The 21,168-nt window shown below is 31.9% G+C and overlaps 3 protein-coding genes and 1 pseudogene across 5 annotated transcripts; 2 read left to right on the top strand and 2 right to left on the bottom strand.

The window, feature by feature from the left end:
• Positions 1 to 349: 349 nt before the first annotated feature.
• Positions 350 to 6,207, top strand: LOC141536746 (esterase FE4-like). 2 transcript variants are annotated; one of them, XM_074257460.1, is made up of 8 exons: positions 350 to 576; positions 644 to 932; positions 994 to 1,179; positions 3,451 to 3,656; positions 3,769 to 3,871; positions 3,968 to 4,288; positions 4,422 to 4,566; positions 5,982 to 6,207. In XM_074257460.1, exons 1-8 carry the CDS (start codon positions 439 to 441, stop codon positions 6,151 to 6,153), a joined length of 1,560 nt encoding a protein of 519 aa, XP_074113561.1. In that variant the 5' UTR covers positions 350 to 438; the 3' UTR covers positions 6,154 to 6,207. The 2 variants fall into 2 exon arrangements, with proteins under 2 accessions (XP_074113561.1, XP_074113560.1); XM_074257459.1 differs by having other exon boundaries at positions 353 to 576; positions 3,715 to 3,871; positions 5,982 to 6,203.
• A 137-nt stretch (positions 6,208 to 6,344) lies between these two features.
• LOC141537028 (uncharacterized) lies at positions 6,345 to 6,958 on the bottom strand. Its single transcript, XM_074257866.1, has 3 exons — positions 6,929 to 6,958; positions 6,568 to 6,855; positions 6,345 to 6,500 (listed from the first exon to the last, which is right to left on the bottom strand). Exons 1-3 carry the CDS (start codon positions 6,956 to 6,958, stop codon positions 6,345 to 6,347), a joined length of 474 nt encoding a protein of 157 aa, XP_074113967.1.
• Positions 6,959 to 15,700: 8,742 nt separating this feature from the next.
• Positions 15,701 to 17,559, top strand: LOC141536749 (uncharacterized). 2 transcript variants are annotated; one of them, XM_074257467.1, is made up of 3 exons: positions 15,701 to 15,713; positions 15,810 to 16,773; positions 17,146 to 17,559. In XM_074257467.1, the coding sequence occupies exon 2, from the start codon at positions 16,026 to 16,028 to the stop codon at positions 16,770 to 16,772; it is 747 nt and encodes a 248-aa protein (XP_074113568.1). In that variant the 5' UTR covers positions 15,701 to 15,713; positions 15,810 to 16,025; the 3' UTR covers position 16,773; positions 17,146 to 17,559. The 2 variants fall into 2 exon arrangements, with proteins under 2 accessions (XP_074113568.1, XP_074113567.1); XM_074257466.1 differs by lacking the exon at positions 15,701 to 15,713 and having other exon boundaries at positions 15,767 to 16,773.
• A 206-nt stretch (positions 17,560 to 17,765) lies between these two features.
• On the bottom strand, positions 17,766 to 19,333 carry LOC141537027 (uncharacterized; annotated as a pseudogene).
• Positions 19,334 to 21,168: the final 1,835 nt, after the last annotated feature.

The raw sequence follows: 21,168 nt of genomic DNA, 5'->3' as shown, positions 1-21,168 counted from the left end.
CCCCCTTAAACAATATTTTTCAAGAAAAAAATTAATTTTTTGTGTTCATTATAAAAAAATTGCTTATTTCATCTACGAAAGATGACAATGTGCAAAAAAAAAGGTTAAAGTAAAAATGAAATCGCTTTTTTAGGAAAATTGATGACTTAATTTAAAGACACTCCGGAGGTCTCTGTATTTATTCCGAAATTAAACGAATTACAGTGCTTAAAACAACAGCAGGAACAGAAAAAAATAAAAGAAACGTATCAATAAATTATATTCAAAGTTTAGACAGTGGGAGAAAGATAGTGTAAATATTTTACCGATGACGTGAGTTAGACCTATATGTGTACTACTGAGCATATAACAGTTGATGACCTGGGTGATAGTCGAGTTAAGTTTAGTATTGCTTGATAAGTCATAGAGTAAAGCTGTTTATTTACGTTTTTTGACGTGATGATGGAGTCTCCAATAGTACAGATCCATCAAGGTAAATTGCGTGGTGCAATAGAGAAGAATATGAATGGAAAGGATTTTTATGCGTTTCGTGGCATCCCGTATGCAAAATCACCTGTCGGAGCTTTGAGATTTAAGGTTTAATAGTTTTTAATCTTTTAGTAACTTTACTCAGAGGAATAATTGATGGAAAATTTTATTAAAGGATCCAGAGCCTCAGGAACCATGGTCTGGAGTGAGAGAAGCTACGAAATTCGGTAATATCTGCGCACAATTTGATTGGATTACGAAAAAAATATCAGGAAGTGATGACTGTCTTTTTTTGAATGTTTATTCAACAAATTTGACTCCTGATACTCCTCGAGCTACTCTTGTTTGGATTCATGGTGGTGGTTTCGTTTTTGGATCTGGGGATGACGATCTATTTGGTCCTGATTTACTAATTGAAAAAGATATTGTTCTTGTTACGATAAACTATCGTTTAGGAGTTTTAGGTAAATTTGAATTTCGTTAATTTTTTTTTTTTTTTTTAAACAATAAATAATTTAATTTCAGGATTTCTCAATTTGGAAGATGAAGCTTGTCCAGGTAATCAAGGTTTGAAAGATCAGGTGATGGCTTTAAAATGGGTGCAACAGAATATTGCAAAGTTCGGGGGTGATCCGAATAATGTTACAATTTTTGGAGAAAGTGCAGGCGCTTCTTCTGTTCATTTTTTGACAATCTCTCCACTTGCTCAAGGTAGTAAAGATAATAAATCACAGAATTGTAAATAATTTATAACAAAACCTTTGCTAGTCAAAATTAATCAAAATTTCGTGAACGCTATAAATTATATTTTATATAATGTGATATCGAAGATATTTTATTATTACCATATCTAAATGTTTGACTAAAACTTTCGAAATTAATTCTGAAATATATTTCATCATATAGTAGTTGTCATGTCTTTATCGCACGGCGTATATTTATTATATTTGTTTTAAAACTTATAATGATAAGCGTATTACACTGAAATAATATTTAAAATAATACAAGACCTCATTTTTAACGTCCCGCTAAGAAAATTGAAAATTTTCAAAAATCAGGAAGTTATTGGTTTTACCCCGTTTTTTGAACCTCTTATAACTTTTGAACGGCTTGACCGATTCCATCGCAGTTGGCACCATTCGAAATGGGCTTGATTAAACTTAAATTTTTAATATAATTTGGATCGATTCGAACCGGTAGATTTTGAGAAATTTCAAAAAAACTAAAAAAAATTTTTTAAATATGGTTTTTTTGGAATAACTTTTAAATCGCTTGACCGATTGATTCCAAAATATAATCAACTCTTAACATAAAAGAACAAGGTCGATTGCCGCCAGCCCGTTCAAAATCGGTTGATTCGTTCGTGAGTTATCGTTGTCGAAAAAAAAACCGAAAAAAGTGTTTTTTCAGAATTACATCGAAATTATTAGTTCAATCAATTTAAACTTGAATATCCGTAATGAGGCTTTAAAAATTGCATCGAATTTCGCAAACTACGTGAAAATCGGTTTATTAATTTAAAAGTTATTGTGGTTTGAAAATTCAAAAAATAGTGTTTTATTGAATTTCTATCAAACTTATTTAATGTAAAATTAAATAAGTTATAATATGTATATCAGGAATGTGGACTAGATAGGATCATAATAACAAATTACATTATTATTTCTGCGACGTTTCGGTCATTTATTAGACCTTCATCAGGCATCTGAAAATTACACAAATTAATAACTAACAAAATAACATAACAATTGATACAATTCTAATATTTACCATAATACGAATTCTAACAATCACTATCTTACATTGCACAGTTGCCTTAGTCATATAAATCATCACAAAATTAACAAAATTGATAGATTTATTAATTATTCTTACTATTAACTCAGAAATAAAGTACACACGACACTTATAAAATTGTTATTGCGTGGCAACAGTTAACTCGAATCTAAACTTTATGTACTATCCTGCAAAGCATTCGTCATACAAACTAGCGCTGCTTGCGTGAAATATTCGATTCAAATTACATATATATTATATAATTCCAAATACTTCAAACAAATTACTCTCGAAGGTCAGCATACTATATAAACAAAAAACCTAAAGTTAAATTACTCCGTTAAGTCTCTAATACAAAATAAATTATTTTCTCCTAGTTGATTTATAATCCTCCAATATATCATTATATAAAATGTTGGTGTCTTTTTGCTCTAATTTCCATAGTGTCACCTTTATTTCCAGACTCAATATCGAATTTTGAAATCTCGTAACTAATTTATCAGACATCTTCTTCATCTCCATGTGCAATTCTCATTACTTGGAAAAACCCCTCGGTGAATTAATATTATTTTCATTATCATCCATAATTCTTAATTATAATATGTATATCAGGAATGTGGATTAGATAGAATCATAATAACAAATTACATTATTATTTCTGCGACGTATTAAATAAGTTATTTGATCAAACTCGGAGAGCTCAAAATGACACGGAAATTATATTTTTAAACTCGAAGAGCTCAAAAACGTAATGAGTGCAATTTTGAGCGTTTAAGTATGGAATTAGTGGGAAGTTGCAGGCATGGCCTTTAGGGTCAACTATTTTCCTAACTTTTTTAATACTTTTTATAAATTGCGTTTTAATTTAAAAATTAAATTACAATTGCTTACTCATCATTAGTATTTTGATTTAGCAATTTATCTATGAAATCACTATGCTAGCTGTAAGTCATCTTGTTATACATCAAAAAAAATTTTTATATACTAACTAATGTATTATTATTAACCCTGTGAATGGCCTAGGCTGTTGGGTTTGTTTATTTAAACTAGAAATTTGAATAGCGCGCTACGCGCGCTCCTTAATTTTTACCAATAAGGAATCAGGTCCCATTTTTTTGCGAGTTTCGACTATTGACTAATTTCACACTCTCATGTATTTTTATTGTAGGGATAAAATAAAAATAATATCAAATTTGAATTATTTAGGATTGTTCCATAAAGCAATTTTACAAAGTGGCGTAGCTACGTGTCCATGGGCGAGTTCATCAGCAGATTCAATGAAGGAAAAAGCGATTGTATTATCATCAGTACTGGGAAACGAAATCACTGACACCAAAAAACTCATTGAGTATCTACAATCCTTTGATGCGCTGGAGTTGGTCAAAGCAGAACGGTCTTTTGCTTCATGGAAAGTACGAACTTTCATTATTTACTTCTATTTTTTACTGTAATGTTGTTTTACGCCTATAGAACAGATTTTTTATTTGGAATCCTTTCCTGCCATCTATTGATTCAAAATCTAAGAACCCTTTTCTGGATATTCCTTTGGCAGAAGCTGTTAAATCGGGTATCAAAGTCCCTCACATTATAGGATACACTAGTCACGAAGGGATTATTGATTTAGTAGGTATGAAGAAACAGTTGATTTTTTTTTCAGTTACATTTTAAATTTTTATGGCGATAAATTATTAATCAATAATTAAATTTATTCATTTTTCTGTAGAATTGGAAAAGGATAAATACTCCGAAATAGACGCTGATCCGGAGAATTCACTTTTACATCCAAGTGCTAAGAATTTTTTAAAAGAGTTTAATATTTCCGTAAGAGATTTAAAAAAAATTTTTATGGATGATAAAAAAATTAGCGCCGAAAATGGACAATCACTAGCAAACTTACGCTCAGCATCCGATTTTTTGGCTCCCATTCATCATGTACTTGAAATTCAACCTAGAATTCCCGGGATACCTACTTATTTGTACAAGTTCGACCATTATTCTAAAGAAACTGCAGTTGTACAAAACTTATTTTCAAGTGACTTGGAAGGTACTTCTGTTGTAAAACTAATTTGAATCATAATTCTTAATTAAAAAATACGACAGTTTTTACAAATTAAAACCTAAGAATTGTCCTTTTTCTTTATTTTAATAATTTAATATAATTAATTACTATTTCTTAGGGACCAGCCATGCAGAGGACTTGATGTATTTATTCAACGCAAAACTATTAGCAGCGCTCGGAATAAAACTACCGAGTTCTTATCCAACAGAGAGCTTAATTCAAAAAAGATTTATAGATTTATGGACTAACGTTGCTGAGACAGGGTATTTATTTTTTTTATCCACTTAAAAAAAACTCTTTTTTTTTTATTAATATAAAATTTAATTTTTATAATATAACTAGTTAATGAGAACCCGCTTCACTAGGTTTTTGTTGTGATTGTACACTGAAAAAAAAATTCTTGACTGGAGGGTAAATTTTCTTGGCTCAAGAAAATATTAAGGAAGATTGAAAATTTTTTGAATGAAGTTAGTGTTTCTTGAAGTTAAAGTTTCTTCAAATTTTGTGGGAATAAAAGCCGAAATTCGGAGGGGGGGGTATATCAATTTTTTTTATTGATTTTTTAAAATGAGATTTGAAACTAAGGCAGTTGCAGCGGTCAGAAAAAATCAAGTTAATTTTTTCAATTAAAGAGATTGACTTTTGGAGAAATTTGAAAAAAAAAATCAAAAAAAAAAATTTCTAAAAAAAAATTGAAACTTTTTTTTTTCAAATTTCTTGAAAAATTAATCTCTTTGATAAGAAAAATAAAGATTTATGAGAAAAAATGTTTTTTTTCATTGAAGAAATGAATAAAAATCGAAAAATTACTCATAATGGTGATTTTTGCAAAAACAAAGAATTTGAAGCTTCGGAGCACTATGAAAAGAAAATCGCAGCGCTTTGAATTTTTCAGGGGTTTCAGGGGACACTTGAAGGTTGAAAAATTACTGACGATATCCTTTGTTCATCCATTTTATTCAAAGTTATACCAAGTTATCCAAATGTCCTTAATTATGCGAATTTATGTCGTTTTTTCAATTAAAGTTTTCAATTAAAAAAAATTTTTTTTGACGAAAGCTTTTAACGGTATCTTATATAGAATATTGCGTAGTTTTTAATACCGTCCTTCAATTTCCTATATAATCATTATTTCCAAAGTTATTGAATATCAAAGTGAAAAAGTACTTTTTTGCTTTGATTGACGATAACTCCGCGGCAAATCATCGTACAGGCTTTTTGATTACGTCAAATTGAAGGGCATTTAATTTTCTAGAAAAACTTTGCAGCGAAACAATGGAAAAAATTTTTTTGAAGCTCATAGACTTTTTTTAAGACGAGAAAAAATTTGAAAAAAAATTTTTTTTTTTGTAGTTTATTTAGGATTTTTCCCCTTTTTCATTCCAAAAAATTTCCATGGTCATATCTGAAAACTGGACACTTGGAGCTACAATTTGCTTTTTTTTTTGCTGTACAATTATTTTTCTCGGAGTAACAGCTTGTTAAAAATCACCTAACAATTTCGAATTTTTTTTATATCCCTTAATTTTTGTAACTAGTGTATTATATAAAATATAAAGATATAATATGATGTAGTATAACATAAAATATAATTTTAAATTTATTTATTAACAAATTTATTATTTAATAAATGTACCAAGTGACGTGCTAATGATCTAATTGAATAACTTTGTTACAGAAATCCAGTTACTGAAACGTCAGATTTGATATCTGTCAAATGGCAACCTGTTGATGATTCAAAAGAGTACAACTGCTTGAAAATCGGTAAAGAACTCAGTATGATTAAAGAGACTAATATATTGCGACAAATAGTAAAAACTATTCAACAAAATGAATCTACTTGTTTATAAACCTAGTTTACAATAAACAATGAGCATATTTATATTTTCTTTGTTTTATTTCGATAAAAATATAAAAATATAAAAATAGTAAATAATTTCGTCAACACAGCGTCAAAGATTTAATTCTATGATGACCTTGCAGGTTTCTAAGTATGCGTGCGACATATTGAATGAATTAAATATTTTAGTACTAATCTTTTTTAATAATAATAATCATCTTGATCGATACCATAATGAACAATGATATTCTGTGGACATTCCCAAAATATATACTTCTTCCATCCGGGGTTATCTATCGGATTGAATTGTTTATCAAAGAATATAATCACTTCGTCGATTTGGTGAACACCGTCTCTCTGAAAGAATTGATCCTTTAATGCCAGCAAAATAAAATAATCATAAAATTAAAAAAAGTCCATTTACCTTTCTGTTCAATGGATCAAGTCCACTAAGACATCCAAATTGAGCATGTTTTCCACCCAAAGCTTCTGAAATAGCGTCCGAAATTTTATCAATAGAATAATCACCTTTGACAGTGATACTTTCATTATCTAAAATTTTAGCGATATTGAATTTGTCATACAAGTCGATTGATTTCTTGAAGAATTTATACTCGTCATCAAGTTCTGGAATTCTGAGGCTGCAAGAGCCGCTAAGTTGCCAATCTCTTTGGGTTGATTGAAGATCGTTGGACCACTTTTCTTCTATGTCCTTTTGTATAGTTGATATTTTTTCAGGATTCAAAGTTATTGAAGTATTGTATCATGGACTTTTTGCATTGTACAATTGGAACTTGAAATCTGCGATAATCCATTTGTGGTAATAGGGCATACAATTTGGTCTACCATAAATACAGTCTCGACTGCTTAATATAAGATCAAGTACATAGAAGCCATCAGTATTGTCACTGTAGTCACTGAAATTTACAAAAACGTTATCAATAAACGTTAGATTGTAATTGAATAATAACGCATAAGTTTGAAATAGTAGAAGAGAAGGGGGTCAATTGAACCAAAAAAAGTTTAGTAATTTTTTACTATTCGAATTGAAACTAAATAATAATTTTTTTTTTCTTGGAATGGTAGTTTATTATATCCGAACAAAAACAGTTTCACTGTTAAAAATTGCGCCAAGTCCACGTTCATAAAACTCATCTCAATAACATCTGCACTTTGCAAAAAAAATAAGACTCGTTACAATAATTTTCATTCTATACAAAAAAATACCAAGAAACCGTCATAATGTTGAAAAAATTGAAAAAAATTTGTTGAAAATTTAAAAATTAAGAAAAAATTTTTTTATCGTACTTGGCGCGTGTCATTGAGTACCCCAAATTTTTTCAGGATACATGAACATCCTTTTAATGTTTCAACATTTATAAGTAAGTCAACCTATAAAATGCATAAATGTAATTAATGAAATATTATTTTATGATACGTTTAACAAAAGTTAGGTAAAATCAACATGGCATACGTATTTTATTTGAAATTTTTAAATTCTCCGCACATCGTTTATGATTTCAATAAAACGCCTTCTCCTGTTCGGTTATGTAATTTGCTTACAAGTGAATACGCCTGCATACGTTGACTCTCTCGTGGAATCACTGCGAAAATTGAGTTGATTAAAAAATAAAACGTATGGCCGTTTTTAATTCGTTGAGTATACTTCAATGATGTGAATCTATAAACATAACAATGTATGAAATCATATATTATATAATTAGAGCTGATAAGATATATATATATATATATATATATATATATATATATATATATTTGAGTAAGTATTAATTTTTATATAATAATCAACATCATACATAATATAAATATCTAATTTTGGTAATGTTGCTGTAATTGATTTTTTTTTCTGTCTTAAGTTGTTAGAGCAAAAAAAAACATGGAGATTGAAGATGATGAAGCATTTCTTGAGGATTTGCTTCAAAACTTTGATTTGAGCGGCAATCGGATGCAAGTTGGTCAGCATGCTCACCCATTAGATCCGAACGCGGCAGAATTCAACCCAGGAAACGTTGATAATCAACAAAATCAAAATTTGCCTCCAGCAAATAATGTAGGCAATGCAGCTAATCAAATAAATAATCAGATTATTCCAGTCCATCAAATGAATAATCAAATTAGACAACAGGAAGGTCTTGTAAATAATGAAAATGGCAATGGTAATGATCATGGTCTTCGAGATGATGATGCTGATCCTAGAGACGACGCCGAAGAAAGAATCGCTAATGCAAGACGTGATAGGTTGAGAAATATTATTCGTGCTGCTGAAAATCAAGCTAGTAGAGCACGTCAGGCTTACGTGAATTTATTTGGCGCAGGAGAGGATGGTGATGTCAGAGAGCAAATCAGAAGAGTAATGCTGAATCAAAATCAAAATAACAATAATAATAATCATCGTGGAAACATGAGAGAACAGAATAATAATAATAATAAAGCAATGAGGCAAAACTTGCGTCAAAATGAACTAGATTGGAATGATGGCGACAACAATTATGACATTGACAACTATTATCATAATCAGATTGAAAGATTTTTTAATAATAATGCTCGAAACCAAAATGCGCACTACAATAGAGGTTATTTAAATAATGGCAATTACTTGAATCAAGACTATGTACCTGGACCGACAAGAAACCGAAGGAGGGGACGATATCAAGGCGAGCGTGATGCAGCGTAAGTACTGATAGAAATATTCAATTTATAACATTACAATTATTCTTTTCTGAATTTTTAGTTACTGGAGAAGTCGCTTTTTTCAACTGCGTAACCAGAGTAAAAATGTGAAGGAATTTTTCTTTCATGATAAGTATTAGCAAGTGGATGCTGACAGGATAATTTTTCATGAACTACCCGGGAAAAAATGATCAGACCTGACCATGCCTGTTCATGTATGATCAGGCCTGAAATTAGACCTGATCATGCCTGTTCATGTATGACCAGGCCTGATCAGTTCTGTTCATGCCTGCTCATATCTGGAGTACTAAATACGCTCAGGCCTGATCAGGCCTGTCCATGCCTGACCAGACCTATCCATGCCTGCTCATGTCTGTTCATGTCTAAAGTGTTAAATACGTTCAGGCCTGTCCATGCCTGATCAGACCTCTCCATGCCTGATCAGACCTGTCCATGCCTGTTCATGTCTGAAGTGTTAAATACGCTCAGGCCTGTTCATACCTGTTCATGTCTATTCATGTCTGACCATGCCTGTTTATGACTGTTCCTCTCTGACTATAGTCAGAGATATGATAAAAATTTTTTCTTTGACGAAAAAAAATTTTTGGTCATCACAAAAAGTGCAAAATTATTTTTAACATTACGTTTATTTAAATAATTTTGAAATAAAAAATTTATTACATTTTCTATGGGATGTTATGGTCTGCTCTGCTCCTGCCTAATATGAAAATCATTACTTATTATATTATTTAAATAAATGTGATATTATAATGAGATTCGGTTACATAAATAAATTAGGACTATCAAAATATACACTAGTCACAAAAATTAAGGGATATAAAAAAAATTCCAAATTTTTTGGTGATTTTCAGCGAGCTGTAACTCCGAGGAAAATGATCGCACAGAAAAAAAAAAAAAAAGCAAATTGTAGCTCCAAGTGTCTAGTTTTTAGATATGACCATGAAAATTTTTTGTCATCGTCAGGTCTGGAGAAATCCTAAGAAAACTACTGAAAAAAAATTTTTCGAAATTTTTTTTCGTCTTAAAAAAGATCTACGGGCTTCAAAAAAATTTTTTCGATTGTTTCGTTTAAAAGCTCTTTTAGTAAATTTAATACCCTTTAATTTGACGTAATCAAAAAGCCTGTACGATAATTTGCCGCGGAGTTATCGTCAATCAAAGCAAAAAAGTTTTTTTTGACTTTGGAAATCAATAACTCTGGAAATAATGACCGTATAGGAAATCGAAGGAGGGTTTTGAAAACTACACAATATTCTCTATAAGAAAACGTAAACCGCTTTTGAAGAAAAAATTTTTTTTGAATTGAAAACTCGGACTGAAAAAAAGACAAAAATTCGCATAATTAAGGATATTTGGATAACTTGGTATAACTTTGGATAAAATGGTTGAACGAAGGATATCGTTGGTAATTTTTTAACTTCAAAGTGTCCCCTAAAATCCCTAAGAAATTCAAAGCGCTGCGATTTTTTGTTCATAGTGCCCAGAAGCTTCAAATTCTGTGTTTTCGCAAAAATCACCATTATGAGCAATTTTGTGATTTTTATTCATTTTTCCATTGAAAAAAATTTTTTTTTTCAAAATTCTTTATTTTTTCGATCAAAGAGATTGATTTTTCAAGAAATTTGAAAAAACAAAAATTTCAATTTTTTCGAAAATTTTTTCGAAATTTTCTCAATTTTTTCGACTGTTGTTTTACCGCCGGCATTAGCGTTACTCAAAGCGTACCACGTGGAGGTTGCTCGGTCGGATTTATGCTTCTCACACACACACGCGCGCGTGTGTGTGTGTGTGTGCGCGTGTGTGTGTGTGTGTGTCTTTGTCTGCGTGTTTGTCTGTTTGCAGCTGCCGAATGACCTCTGTACGCACGGCAGTAACTGCTCAGTACCGTGTATTGCCACCTCTGTTCCGAATCACAGCTCGTAAACGCTCTTGTATGTTGATGCATCGTCGAATATCACGTTGCGAAATTCCTTGCCAACAACGTAACAACGCTTGAGTCAACTGATGAAGATTGTGCAGTTGCGGATAGTCTCGCCGCAATCGACGCCCAAGCATGTCCCAAACATGCTCAATTGGGTTCAAATCAGGACTCATCGCTGGATGATTAAGCGTTGTTACGTTGTTGGCGCGGAGAAAAGTTCGCGTACGAACTGCAGTGTGAGGACGAGCATTATCCTGCATCAAAATGAACCGTCTTGCCCCCATGCGTGTGCGCATAGGCAGGACGTGTGGCTCAGAATTTCGTCGACGTACCTATCGGCAGTCAACGTCCCACGAACGATGACCAACGGGGTTCTGGTATTGAAGGACACGCCTGCCCACACCATGACTGATCCACCATTGAAAGCTGTAACTGGTCTCGTAAAACCATCCCGATCTCGTTCTCCACGACGGCGCCAAACGAGAGATCGTCTATCGCTGCCATGAAGACAAAATCGAGATTCGTCAGTCCATAATACACTGGTCCACTGTCTACGACCCCAATGGTGATGATCATGAGCATAGGCCAATCGGGCTCGGCGATGTCGTGGAGTGAGCATAGGCACGCGATTTGCGCGTCTAGCGCGTAGTCCTTGCTCTCGAAAGCGATTTCGAACCGTTGATGCCGATATGTGTTGTTGGGGAGAACGTTGTCGACGATTGCGAAATTGATGAGCGATCGTGTGGGCATGCGCAGTAGGGTTTCGACGAGCTTCTCGAATGATAGCTCGATCATCACGCTCGGTAGTGATTCGTAGTCTACCTTGACCCGGACGACGATCGTAACTTTGAGTCGCGTTAAATCGGGCATAGGCCCGACTGATAACGGACTGGCTCATTCCCATAGAAGCTGCTACTTCCACCTGACTGTAGCCCTCTTGAAGGAGGGTAACAATGCGAGCCACATCTGTGGCAGCTAAATGTCGACGAGGCATATCAAAAGGTGCTTATCAAAGAAAAGCTTACATAAAATTCACGTAAGGAATTTAGGCTAAAAAGAAAACGTAAAATTCAAGTTTTGTGTGAGGAAAAGCCGAACTCCGCGGGGGTATATCAATTTGTTTTTATTGAATTTTTAAAATGAGATTTAAAACTAAGGCAGTTGTAGCGGACAGAAAAAATTGAGTTAATTTTTTTGACAATAGTGAAGCATTCTGAAGACGATAAAAAAAAATTAAAAAAAAATTTTTGATAAAAAAATTTCGAAAAAATTTTCGAAAAAATTGAAAATTTTTTTTTTTTTTTTTCAAATTTCTTGAAAAATCAATCTCTTTGATCGAAAAATAAAGAATTTTGAAAAAAATTTTTTTCAATGGAAAAATGAATAAAAATCACAAAATTGCTCATAATGGTGATTTTTGCGAAAACACAGAATTTGAAGCTTCTGGGCACTATGAACAAAAAATCGCAGCGCTTTGAATTTCTTAGGGATTTTAGGGGACACTTTGAAGTTAAAAAATTACCAACGATATCCTTCGTTCAACCATTTTATCCAAAGTTATACCAAGTTATCCAAATATCCTTAATTATGCGAATTTTTGTCTTTTTTCAGTCCGAGTTTTCAATTCAAAAAAATTTTTTCTTCAAAAGCGGTTTACGTTTTCTTATAGAGAATATTGTGTAGTTTTCAAAACCCTCCTTCGATTTCCTATACGGTCATTATTTCCAGAGTTATTGATTTCCAAAGTCAAAAAAACTTTTTTGCTTTGATTGACGATAACTCCGCGGCAAATTATCGTACAGGCTTTTGATTACGTCAAATTAAAGGGTATTAAATTTACTAAAAGAGCTTTTAAACGAAACAATCGAAAAAATTTTTTTGAAGCCCGTAGATCTTTTTAAGACGAAAAAAAATTTCGAAAAATTTTTTTTCAGTAGTTTTCTTAGGATTTCTCCAGACCTGACGATGACAAAAAATTTTCATGGTCATATCTAAAAACTAGACACTTGGAGCTACAATTTGCTTTTTTTTTTTTTCTGTGCGATCATTTTCCTCGGAGTTACAGCTCGCTGAAAATCACCAAAAAATTTGGAATTTTTTTTATATCCCTTAATTTTTGTGACTAGTGTATTATAAAACCAATTTTAACATTATATTTATCATAAACTTATTCGATACTCTATGTACTTCATAGAATTGTTACATCTAATATAGCAGCACAGCAGGCGGGAAATTCAAGGCAAACGGATAACACCAGAGTTAAACAGCATTGAGCATGGTTGGTAGTTGGATGGTTGACCGCTGGTGTTACATCCTTACAATAATATGTAATTATTTTTTTTTTTATTTTATTTTATTATAGAGAATTGCGTACGACTCTATCAAGTACTACAACCATAAAATTAAGCAAAATAATTAATTAAAAATAGTAATGGGTTTTCAGACCTGACCATGTCTGATCAGGCCTGATCAGGTCAATTCATGCCTGATCAGGCATGGTCATTTTTCATGTCTGATCAGGGCTGAAGACTCATGCCTGTTCATGTCTGATCAGGTCTGATCATTTTTTCCCGGGTATTCATAGTTTTGATACAGGCTCAGAAATTTTCAATGAAAATTATTTGATCAAGGTTTATATATAATTATTAATAATGGCAAGATACTTATAAAGTTTTTGTAGTTCTCATACAGACTTGAACATTTTAATAACAATCATTTGATCAAATATTTAATAACACTTAATTTAATAATACTTAATGAAAAGACAATTTAATTCAAAATCAATTTTAGATTCATATTTTCAAAACTAAAAATTGATTGCATAAATGTTTATTTAATGACCATTTAGATGCAAAGTTCGTTTCTAGAAATGTAAAATTTTAACCAAGACGTGATGAATCTAAAATGTGTATTATTGAGTTTATTCCACTTGCGATTATATAATTACTAAATAAAAAAGTTATTGATAATCTAAGAAAATCCAAAAAGGTAAGATGCCTGTTACATTGGTCTGATCATCATGTCTGATTTTTTGGTAGAGTAATTAACGAAAATTTGAACACTTGATCCCAATCAAAGCTTAATCTATTATAATTTAATATAATCAATTTTGTATTAATAAAAGTATTTCAATATTATAAAATTTATTGATTACAATCAATCACTAACTAAATTTTAATTTATCATCATTTATTTCAATTTTCTGAGTAATGCGTTACAACACATAAAATATTAATAATTAGCACTAAGGTCTTGATGAACTTTAAGTCCAACGGAGTTGACCAAAGGCCGTGAAGCCATGAATTTCTGCCTTGTAACATAATAGGAAACTTGTAAAAAAAAGACAGAAATAATTTGTGCACAATACTTGAAGGTCATTAAAATACTGAATTGATTGGGAGAAGTAGATTCTCTTCTTCTTATTAGCAGTACAAAGATGTTAAAGTTTTGTGTAATGGTAACTTAATTAGAAGGCTTACAAATTACCTTATCATCAAACAAAAATTAATAAAATTATTACAAGACAAAATTTTTTTAAAACAATCAACTTATTGTTATTAAAAATTGTTTTTGATAAAATGAATCAATGAATGAATATTTCTTAGAACAAACTAGTTCTTGATTTATTTAAATTTTCGTGAATATTTATAAATACTCTCAAATCTTCATTGCTGATATAACTGAATATTTCATAAATACAATCATAAGATAATCCATCAAAAATCTTATGAATACAATACTGATAAGACTGTATCAGTAATTGATTTCTTTCTATAGCATTAAGGGGGATAGCCACTGTAAAATTTCGGAAAAAAAATTTTTTTTTTTTTTTTCATTAAACTGAAGTTTATATATTCAAAATTATGTATTTCAAATTTTATAGAAAAATTCCGAATAGTTTTCGAGTTATAGTCATTTTTATAAGAGCGCGTTGATTGACCGTTTTACGCGCGGCGCTTCGACGAAAACGTCGCCTGCTCGCTCCGTCTTTGATTCGTACGGGTTGGCGATTGTTTTCCCTCACGATTGTCAACCGTTACAATTATTTGACTTTTAACGTATATTTTTTCTTATTGTTGAGATACTGTACCTCATAGTTTAGTTGTTTTGTATGAATACACACTCGTTCTTTAATTTATTGAGTTTCTTAGTGTACTCGTTATTGTTTACTTACTTATTTTTTTAAATCTTCTGATCTTTTTTTTTGTTTATTTAACAAAAAAATTTGTTAAATAATGGATCGTAAACAAAGTAAAGTTATTAAAAACGAAAGAAAACTGCCAAACGACAGGAAAAAATTTAATCGACCGCTCAACAGATATGAAACTGAAAAAATACTGGCTCTCAACGACGTGATAGTGCTTCCAAGAGGAAATTATCACAAAAATCTGATTGTACAATTGATTCGAGTATTAGCTACAAAATTATAAATTTTTTTCGATATTTAATTTACTAAGTGGCTGTGTATCGTGTAAAAAGTGTGGTGGTGATGTAAACTTTACTGAGACAAGTATTCGAGGATTAGGTTTTAAACTAGTTGTGAATTGCAAAAATGTGATCCAGTTTTGATAAATTCATGTCCACTCATCAAGAATGCGTATGAAATTAATCGCCGTTTCATCTTTGCAATGCGGATAATTGGTATTGGGTTATCTGGAGCTGAAAGATTTTGTGCTTTCATGGATTTACCACGACCAATGTTCCATAGCTTTTACGATCGTCTGGTCACACAAATCAGAAATGCAGCTAGAAACTGTTGTGATTTAGTGTTGAAAAAAGCTGCTAAAGAAGAAATCCAAGAAACCTGCAAGCATTTAAAATCCAATGACATTCCTGGAATTTCTGTCTCCGGTGACGGTAGTTGGAAGAAAAGAGGGTTTAAATCTTCATTTGGTATATCTTCTCTAATTGGTTACTTCACTGGCAAAATCGTAGATGTAAGTATGAAATCCAGTTATTGTAAGATGTGTGCGCTAATGAGCTCAAAAAAGGAACAGCTGAATACGATCAATTTATGCAAGACCATGCTCTAGACTGTCCAATAAACCATGAAAATTCTTCTGGACAAATGGAGGTAGATGGAATAAAAGAGATGTTTATGCGATCAGAGTTATTACATAACGTTAAGTATGTAAACTATATAGGTGATGGTGACACTAAAACGTATAAAAATATTTGTGATGCTAAACCGTATGGGGACATGGTGAAGATAAAAAAAAAAGGAATGTATTAATCACGTGCAAAAACGAATGGGCAGTCGACTAAGGGCTTTGAAGAAGCAACGAACTAACAAGAAGACAAAAACAGGAAAAGAAGAAAATACACAGAAAAGTTTAGGTGGGAAAGGTCGATTAACGGACAAAGCAATTAATGAATTTACAAAGTATTATGGTTTAGCAATCAGACGTCATTCTAATGATGTTGATGAGATGTATAATGCTATTTGGCAAACATTTTATCACAAGTTTTCATCACCCGAAGATCCGCAGCATTTTCTTTGTCCTGAAGGTGCAAATTCGTGGTGTCAATTTCAAAAAGCTGTGGCAACAAATACTTTGGACTCATTAGTTGAAAAACCACCACTTCCTGCAGATATTGCGGAAGCTTTAATACCGATTTATGAAGATCTATCGAATCCAGAGTTATTGGAACGATGTGTCGGTGGGTTTACACAAAATAATAATGAAAGCTTCAATGCATTAGTGTGGCAGCTCGCCCCAAAAACAAATTCTTCTTATTCCCTTATTGTTGAAATAGCTTTATATATTTCAACAATTACATTCAATGATGGGGCTCTAGCAACTCTGAAGATATTAGAGAATCTCGATGTTAAAGTAGGACCAACACTCTACTCATACTGCGCTGAGCGCGACGCTACTCGGGTTAAAGCTGCTGAAAGCCGCATGGAAACGGCCAGTAAAAAAATAAAAAAGTCAAGGTCAATACTAAAGATAAGGAGGAAGAACCCTCATATGGCCCAGGACTTGATAGTTTGATGTGAGTATGAATATTTTGTGAAAGACTAGATTTTAAAGTTGCGAGAATCTTCTTAAAACTTTACTCGCGTTTTTCTCAAAACGACTTTTTCAAACTTTCCGGTACTGTAACTTTCGTAAATATGAACCGATTCTCAATTTTTTTGTTTCCCCGTATTCGTCTACTTAGTGGCTATCGTCGCACGTAGGGGATTTTGAAAATTTTAATTTTTAAGATTTTTAAGGCTGTTTGAGTCCAAAAAATGAGGAAAAAAGACGAAAAAATTTTCAATATGGCGCCATTTTTTCTCAAATCAAAATTTTCAAAATCCCCTACGTGCGACGATAGCGACATTCCTATAGATTAAAATGCCGTTTGGTTTTTTTGTTTCAGATAATCCGTTTTTGAGTTACAGTACCGGCAATGGAGGGGGAAATTTTTTTGGTGCTCTACAAAAATGTTTATAACTTTGTGATAACAAAATATTTTTGAATAAAAATTTAGGAGAATTATCCTCAACATATACTTTATAAAACAAAAAAAACCCGATCCCCAAATTCCTTTATTATCCTAGTAAAAAAAATTCCCGAAAATTGCCTATTTTTTCCAGCGTCACAGTGGCTATCCCCCTTAAGAAAGCGACTCTTTATTAAATCCGCGTAAATTGGAAACATTGAGACATAATCATTTGTGTTCATAAGCTCAAGTATTTCATTATTTTTAACATATCTCGCTGTATGATGAATATTATGAGTCAGAAAGCGTAGAACGTTATATTACTACAGCCAATTTTTTTATTTTTCATTAGATCAATTTCTTCACTTTCTTCAAAATTAATTTTGATAGAAGAAATATCATTATTACTACTATCATTGCTATTATTAATATCATTATTCCTACATTCACTATTATCATCACTGAAACTTTCGATGGAGTCAGATAATTCAGATGAATGAAATGAATCGGACAAATCAGATGAGTTAATACTATTAGTATCAATAACATCAATACAATTAGTTCTGCGATATATCATGTTATTGTAAATTTTAATCGCACGTAAATTTTCATCGTTCACGTAAAGTCCAACAGATTGAAGCTTGTGTAAGTGTTTGATAAGTATATCAATAGTTTTTGCGCAATCACTTTTATAAATGATGTGTGAAGAAATAGTATCTAAATTCGATTGGTAATGAAGATAGTTATAGTCATAACATGAACTGTTAAGATTACCAACCGTATCAGATAGTGCTGTTTCATTACTTTCTGTTTTGCTGTTAAAATCAGCACCGTGTTTTAACAAAAGTTCGATGACATCAGCTCTTCTAATTGTTGAAGCAACATGAAAAGCAGTTACACCTAAAATTCCTCGGTAACTAACATAAGCACCAGATTTAAGCAAAAGTTCAATTATTTCTAAACTTGAATAGCTCATAATCGCTAAAAAAAGAGCGGTATTTCCATCGCAATTTACGCGATTAACATCCGCACCATTATCTAGTAACTTCAATAAAATCTGTCGATTGCCACTGTTTGCAACAATATGAATCGCAGTTGTCTGATTGGAATCCGAGTGATTAACATTAGCATCAAATTTCAGCAAAATATCAGTAAGTTCCGTATTGTTTTTACGGATTGCAATCAAAAGGGCCGTGGATCCGTCGTTACTGATACAATTAACATTTGAATTGAGCTTCAGTAGAATTTCAACGATATCTATGTGTTGATTTTCCACAGCAATGTGAAGACAAGTTTGACCAGTTTTATTAGTACAATTTACATTAAAATTGTATTTTAGCAATTATCCTGCAATCGCTATCTGATTTTGTTCAACAGCTAAATGTACTGGTGTAGTACCATCACCATCAACAGCATTGACATTGGCACCGTATTCTAATAGAGTGGCAACAGTTTCCAAAGATTCAGCTTTGACAGCGATATGCAAAGGCGTTTGACTTGAATCAGTTAAGGCATTGACATCAAGATTGAATTTCAAAATAGTTTTCAAAACTTCTACTTTTCCAATTTCGGCAATAACGTGGAACAATGATTTGCCAGTTTTATCGGTAGCTTTGATATTTGCGTTATTGTCTAACAAAACATTTATAGTATTCATGTTTTCATTTTCAACAGCTATTTGCAATGGCGTGACACCATTATTATCCGGCACATTTACAGTTGAACCATTCTTCAACAAAATCTCCACAATTGTCTCGTAATTACTTTGAACAGCCAAGTGGAGTGCAGTTTTGCCATCATTCATCTGCGCATTAATTTTAGCGCCTTTTTTCCAAAAGAAACTCAATAATTGCTTTCCGGTTGATCATTTGATTACAGCCAACACCATCTTCATTATCATCTGATGTAAGCTGTTCCATGACTGCAGAATGAAAGCTGTTTTTCCAGCTTCATCGCTTGCATTCACATTAACGTCATTATCGAAAAGCATTTCAATTATCATCATATTTCCTCTGTACGCTGCAATATGGAGTAGAGACAAGTCATGTGAAACATACGCTCCCGTAAGTAACAACAGTTCAACCGTTTCAACGTCATCATTGTCGATAGCATATGAAATTGGCGTTCTTCCGTGAATATTCTTCGCATTCAAGTTTGATCCATAATTAATCAACAATTTAACTATTTTCAATTACTCGTATTGGCACGCAGTATGAAGAAGCGAATTTTGATCAGAATTTTTTTTCAGTTCATTAACCTTAGCTCCGAGCTTCAAAAGATTTTGAACTACTTCAATGTATCCTTTAGCGATAACAGTGTGAAAAAACTGCGCATTGTCAACACACTGAGGATCTACTTTAAAACTATAGTCAAGCAACATATTTCTAATAGCATTGTATTGCTTACCATTGCTAAGAACTGCAATTGTAAGGCAATCTTTATTGATAGTTAAATCAACGGAACAATGGGTTAGAATGTGTTGAACATTTGATGAGCATCCTTTTCGTACGGCATCCTCTAAGACTGTTTAACGTTTACATTTAATATTAACATTGGCTCCATTAATAATGAGCATCTTGAATATTTCTTCTTTGTCTGGTTGATTAGATAGATAGATCGGCAATGAAGAATCGTTGGCAGCAATGTTAATATCGGCTTGGTGGTGGAGAGGCAGTTTGACTATTTCCACGTTTCCCAATTCAACAGCTATGTAAAGTGCGGTTTTACCAAGAGTATTTTGGCCATTTATGTAAATTCCCTTGTCTAATAACAGTTTTACCAGTTCAACATCTTGATTGATCGTCGCTAAATGCAAAAGGCTGTTGCAAGGTCCACTGATGGCGCTATTAACTGGAACGCCATCGTTTAAAAGTAATTTTGCAATTGTTCCTTTTTTTTGTAGGATACATTGCTGAAGAAGGTGGTAAGTGTGAAACTTTTTCGATAAGTTTGATAATTTTAAATTATTTTTGAGCAAATCATCAATTACTTGCTGTACTTTTTTGCTACTGTTACTAGCAATTGCGTTTTTAAGACGCAGTTCTAAGCGATTGATTGATATTGGGAGATCTGAAAAATTTTAGAGGTTATAATATTTAATCTAAGCTTGATTATTGTATTATCTACAACAAATTTTAATTACCTGTTATGTTTTTAATATTGCAAATTATTTAAATAAATCTTTAATTTGATTTTTTAAATTTATTTATTCAGTTAATCGATATTTTCTGAATGATACTTTCCTGAATTATCATTTTAAGAACCTGTAGGATAGAGATTTGTCGATAATAGGGATCTGCACCAGTGACAGTAAGCGCCCCAAGCGGAAAAAATTTTAGACGAAAAAATAAATGTTGACTTTATCGCTCAAAATGAGACAGCGAATAAGCGACATTCACAACGCCTATTCGAATTTTTGAACCGAAATGATTGGAAAATCAAAACGATTTTACGTATAGCTGTAATAATATTACTTATTACGTAAATAACCAATCTAAAATAGTTTCAAATAGGAGGATCTGACGTTTTGTTAGAATCTTATGAATTTTTCACTTGTGATTTACAAAAATGGGTTCGGAAAATAAAATTTAATTTTTAAATATATGTGTAAGAATTATTACATACAAATAATTCAGTGAATTCCTTACAAAAAATAATGCAGAATTAATTTTTCCTGAACAGCGTACGGTCAAAATCGTATCGAATTCACAACGCACTTTTAATTTACTAAAAGTTGTTCAGGAATTAATTTTAATTTTTAAATTCATGTGTGAGAATTATTACTTACGAATAATTCAATACAGTTCATATGAATAATTATGCAAAAAGAATTGCTTCTGAACAGCGTACTGTCGAAATTATATAGATTATCGACGCACTTTTATTTTCCTGAAAGGTGTTCAGAAAATGAATTTTTATTAATAAAATAATTTATTAGAATTATTGTATGCAAATAAATCA

This window comes from Cotesia typhae, unplaced genomic scaffold, assembly GCF_013202065.1.
Source record: "Cotesia typhae breed Kobodo isofemale line unplaced genomic scaffold, CoteBio_Ctyphae scaffold_45, whole genome shotgun sequence".
In the NCBI taxonomy this organism is placed as follows: domain Eukaryota; kingdom Metazoa; phylum Arthropoda; class Insecta; order Hymenoptera; family Braconidae; genus Cotesia; species Cotesia typhae.
Note: the sequence above shows the minus strand (reverse complement) of the source record. Positions and strands in the feature narration are given on the sequence as shown.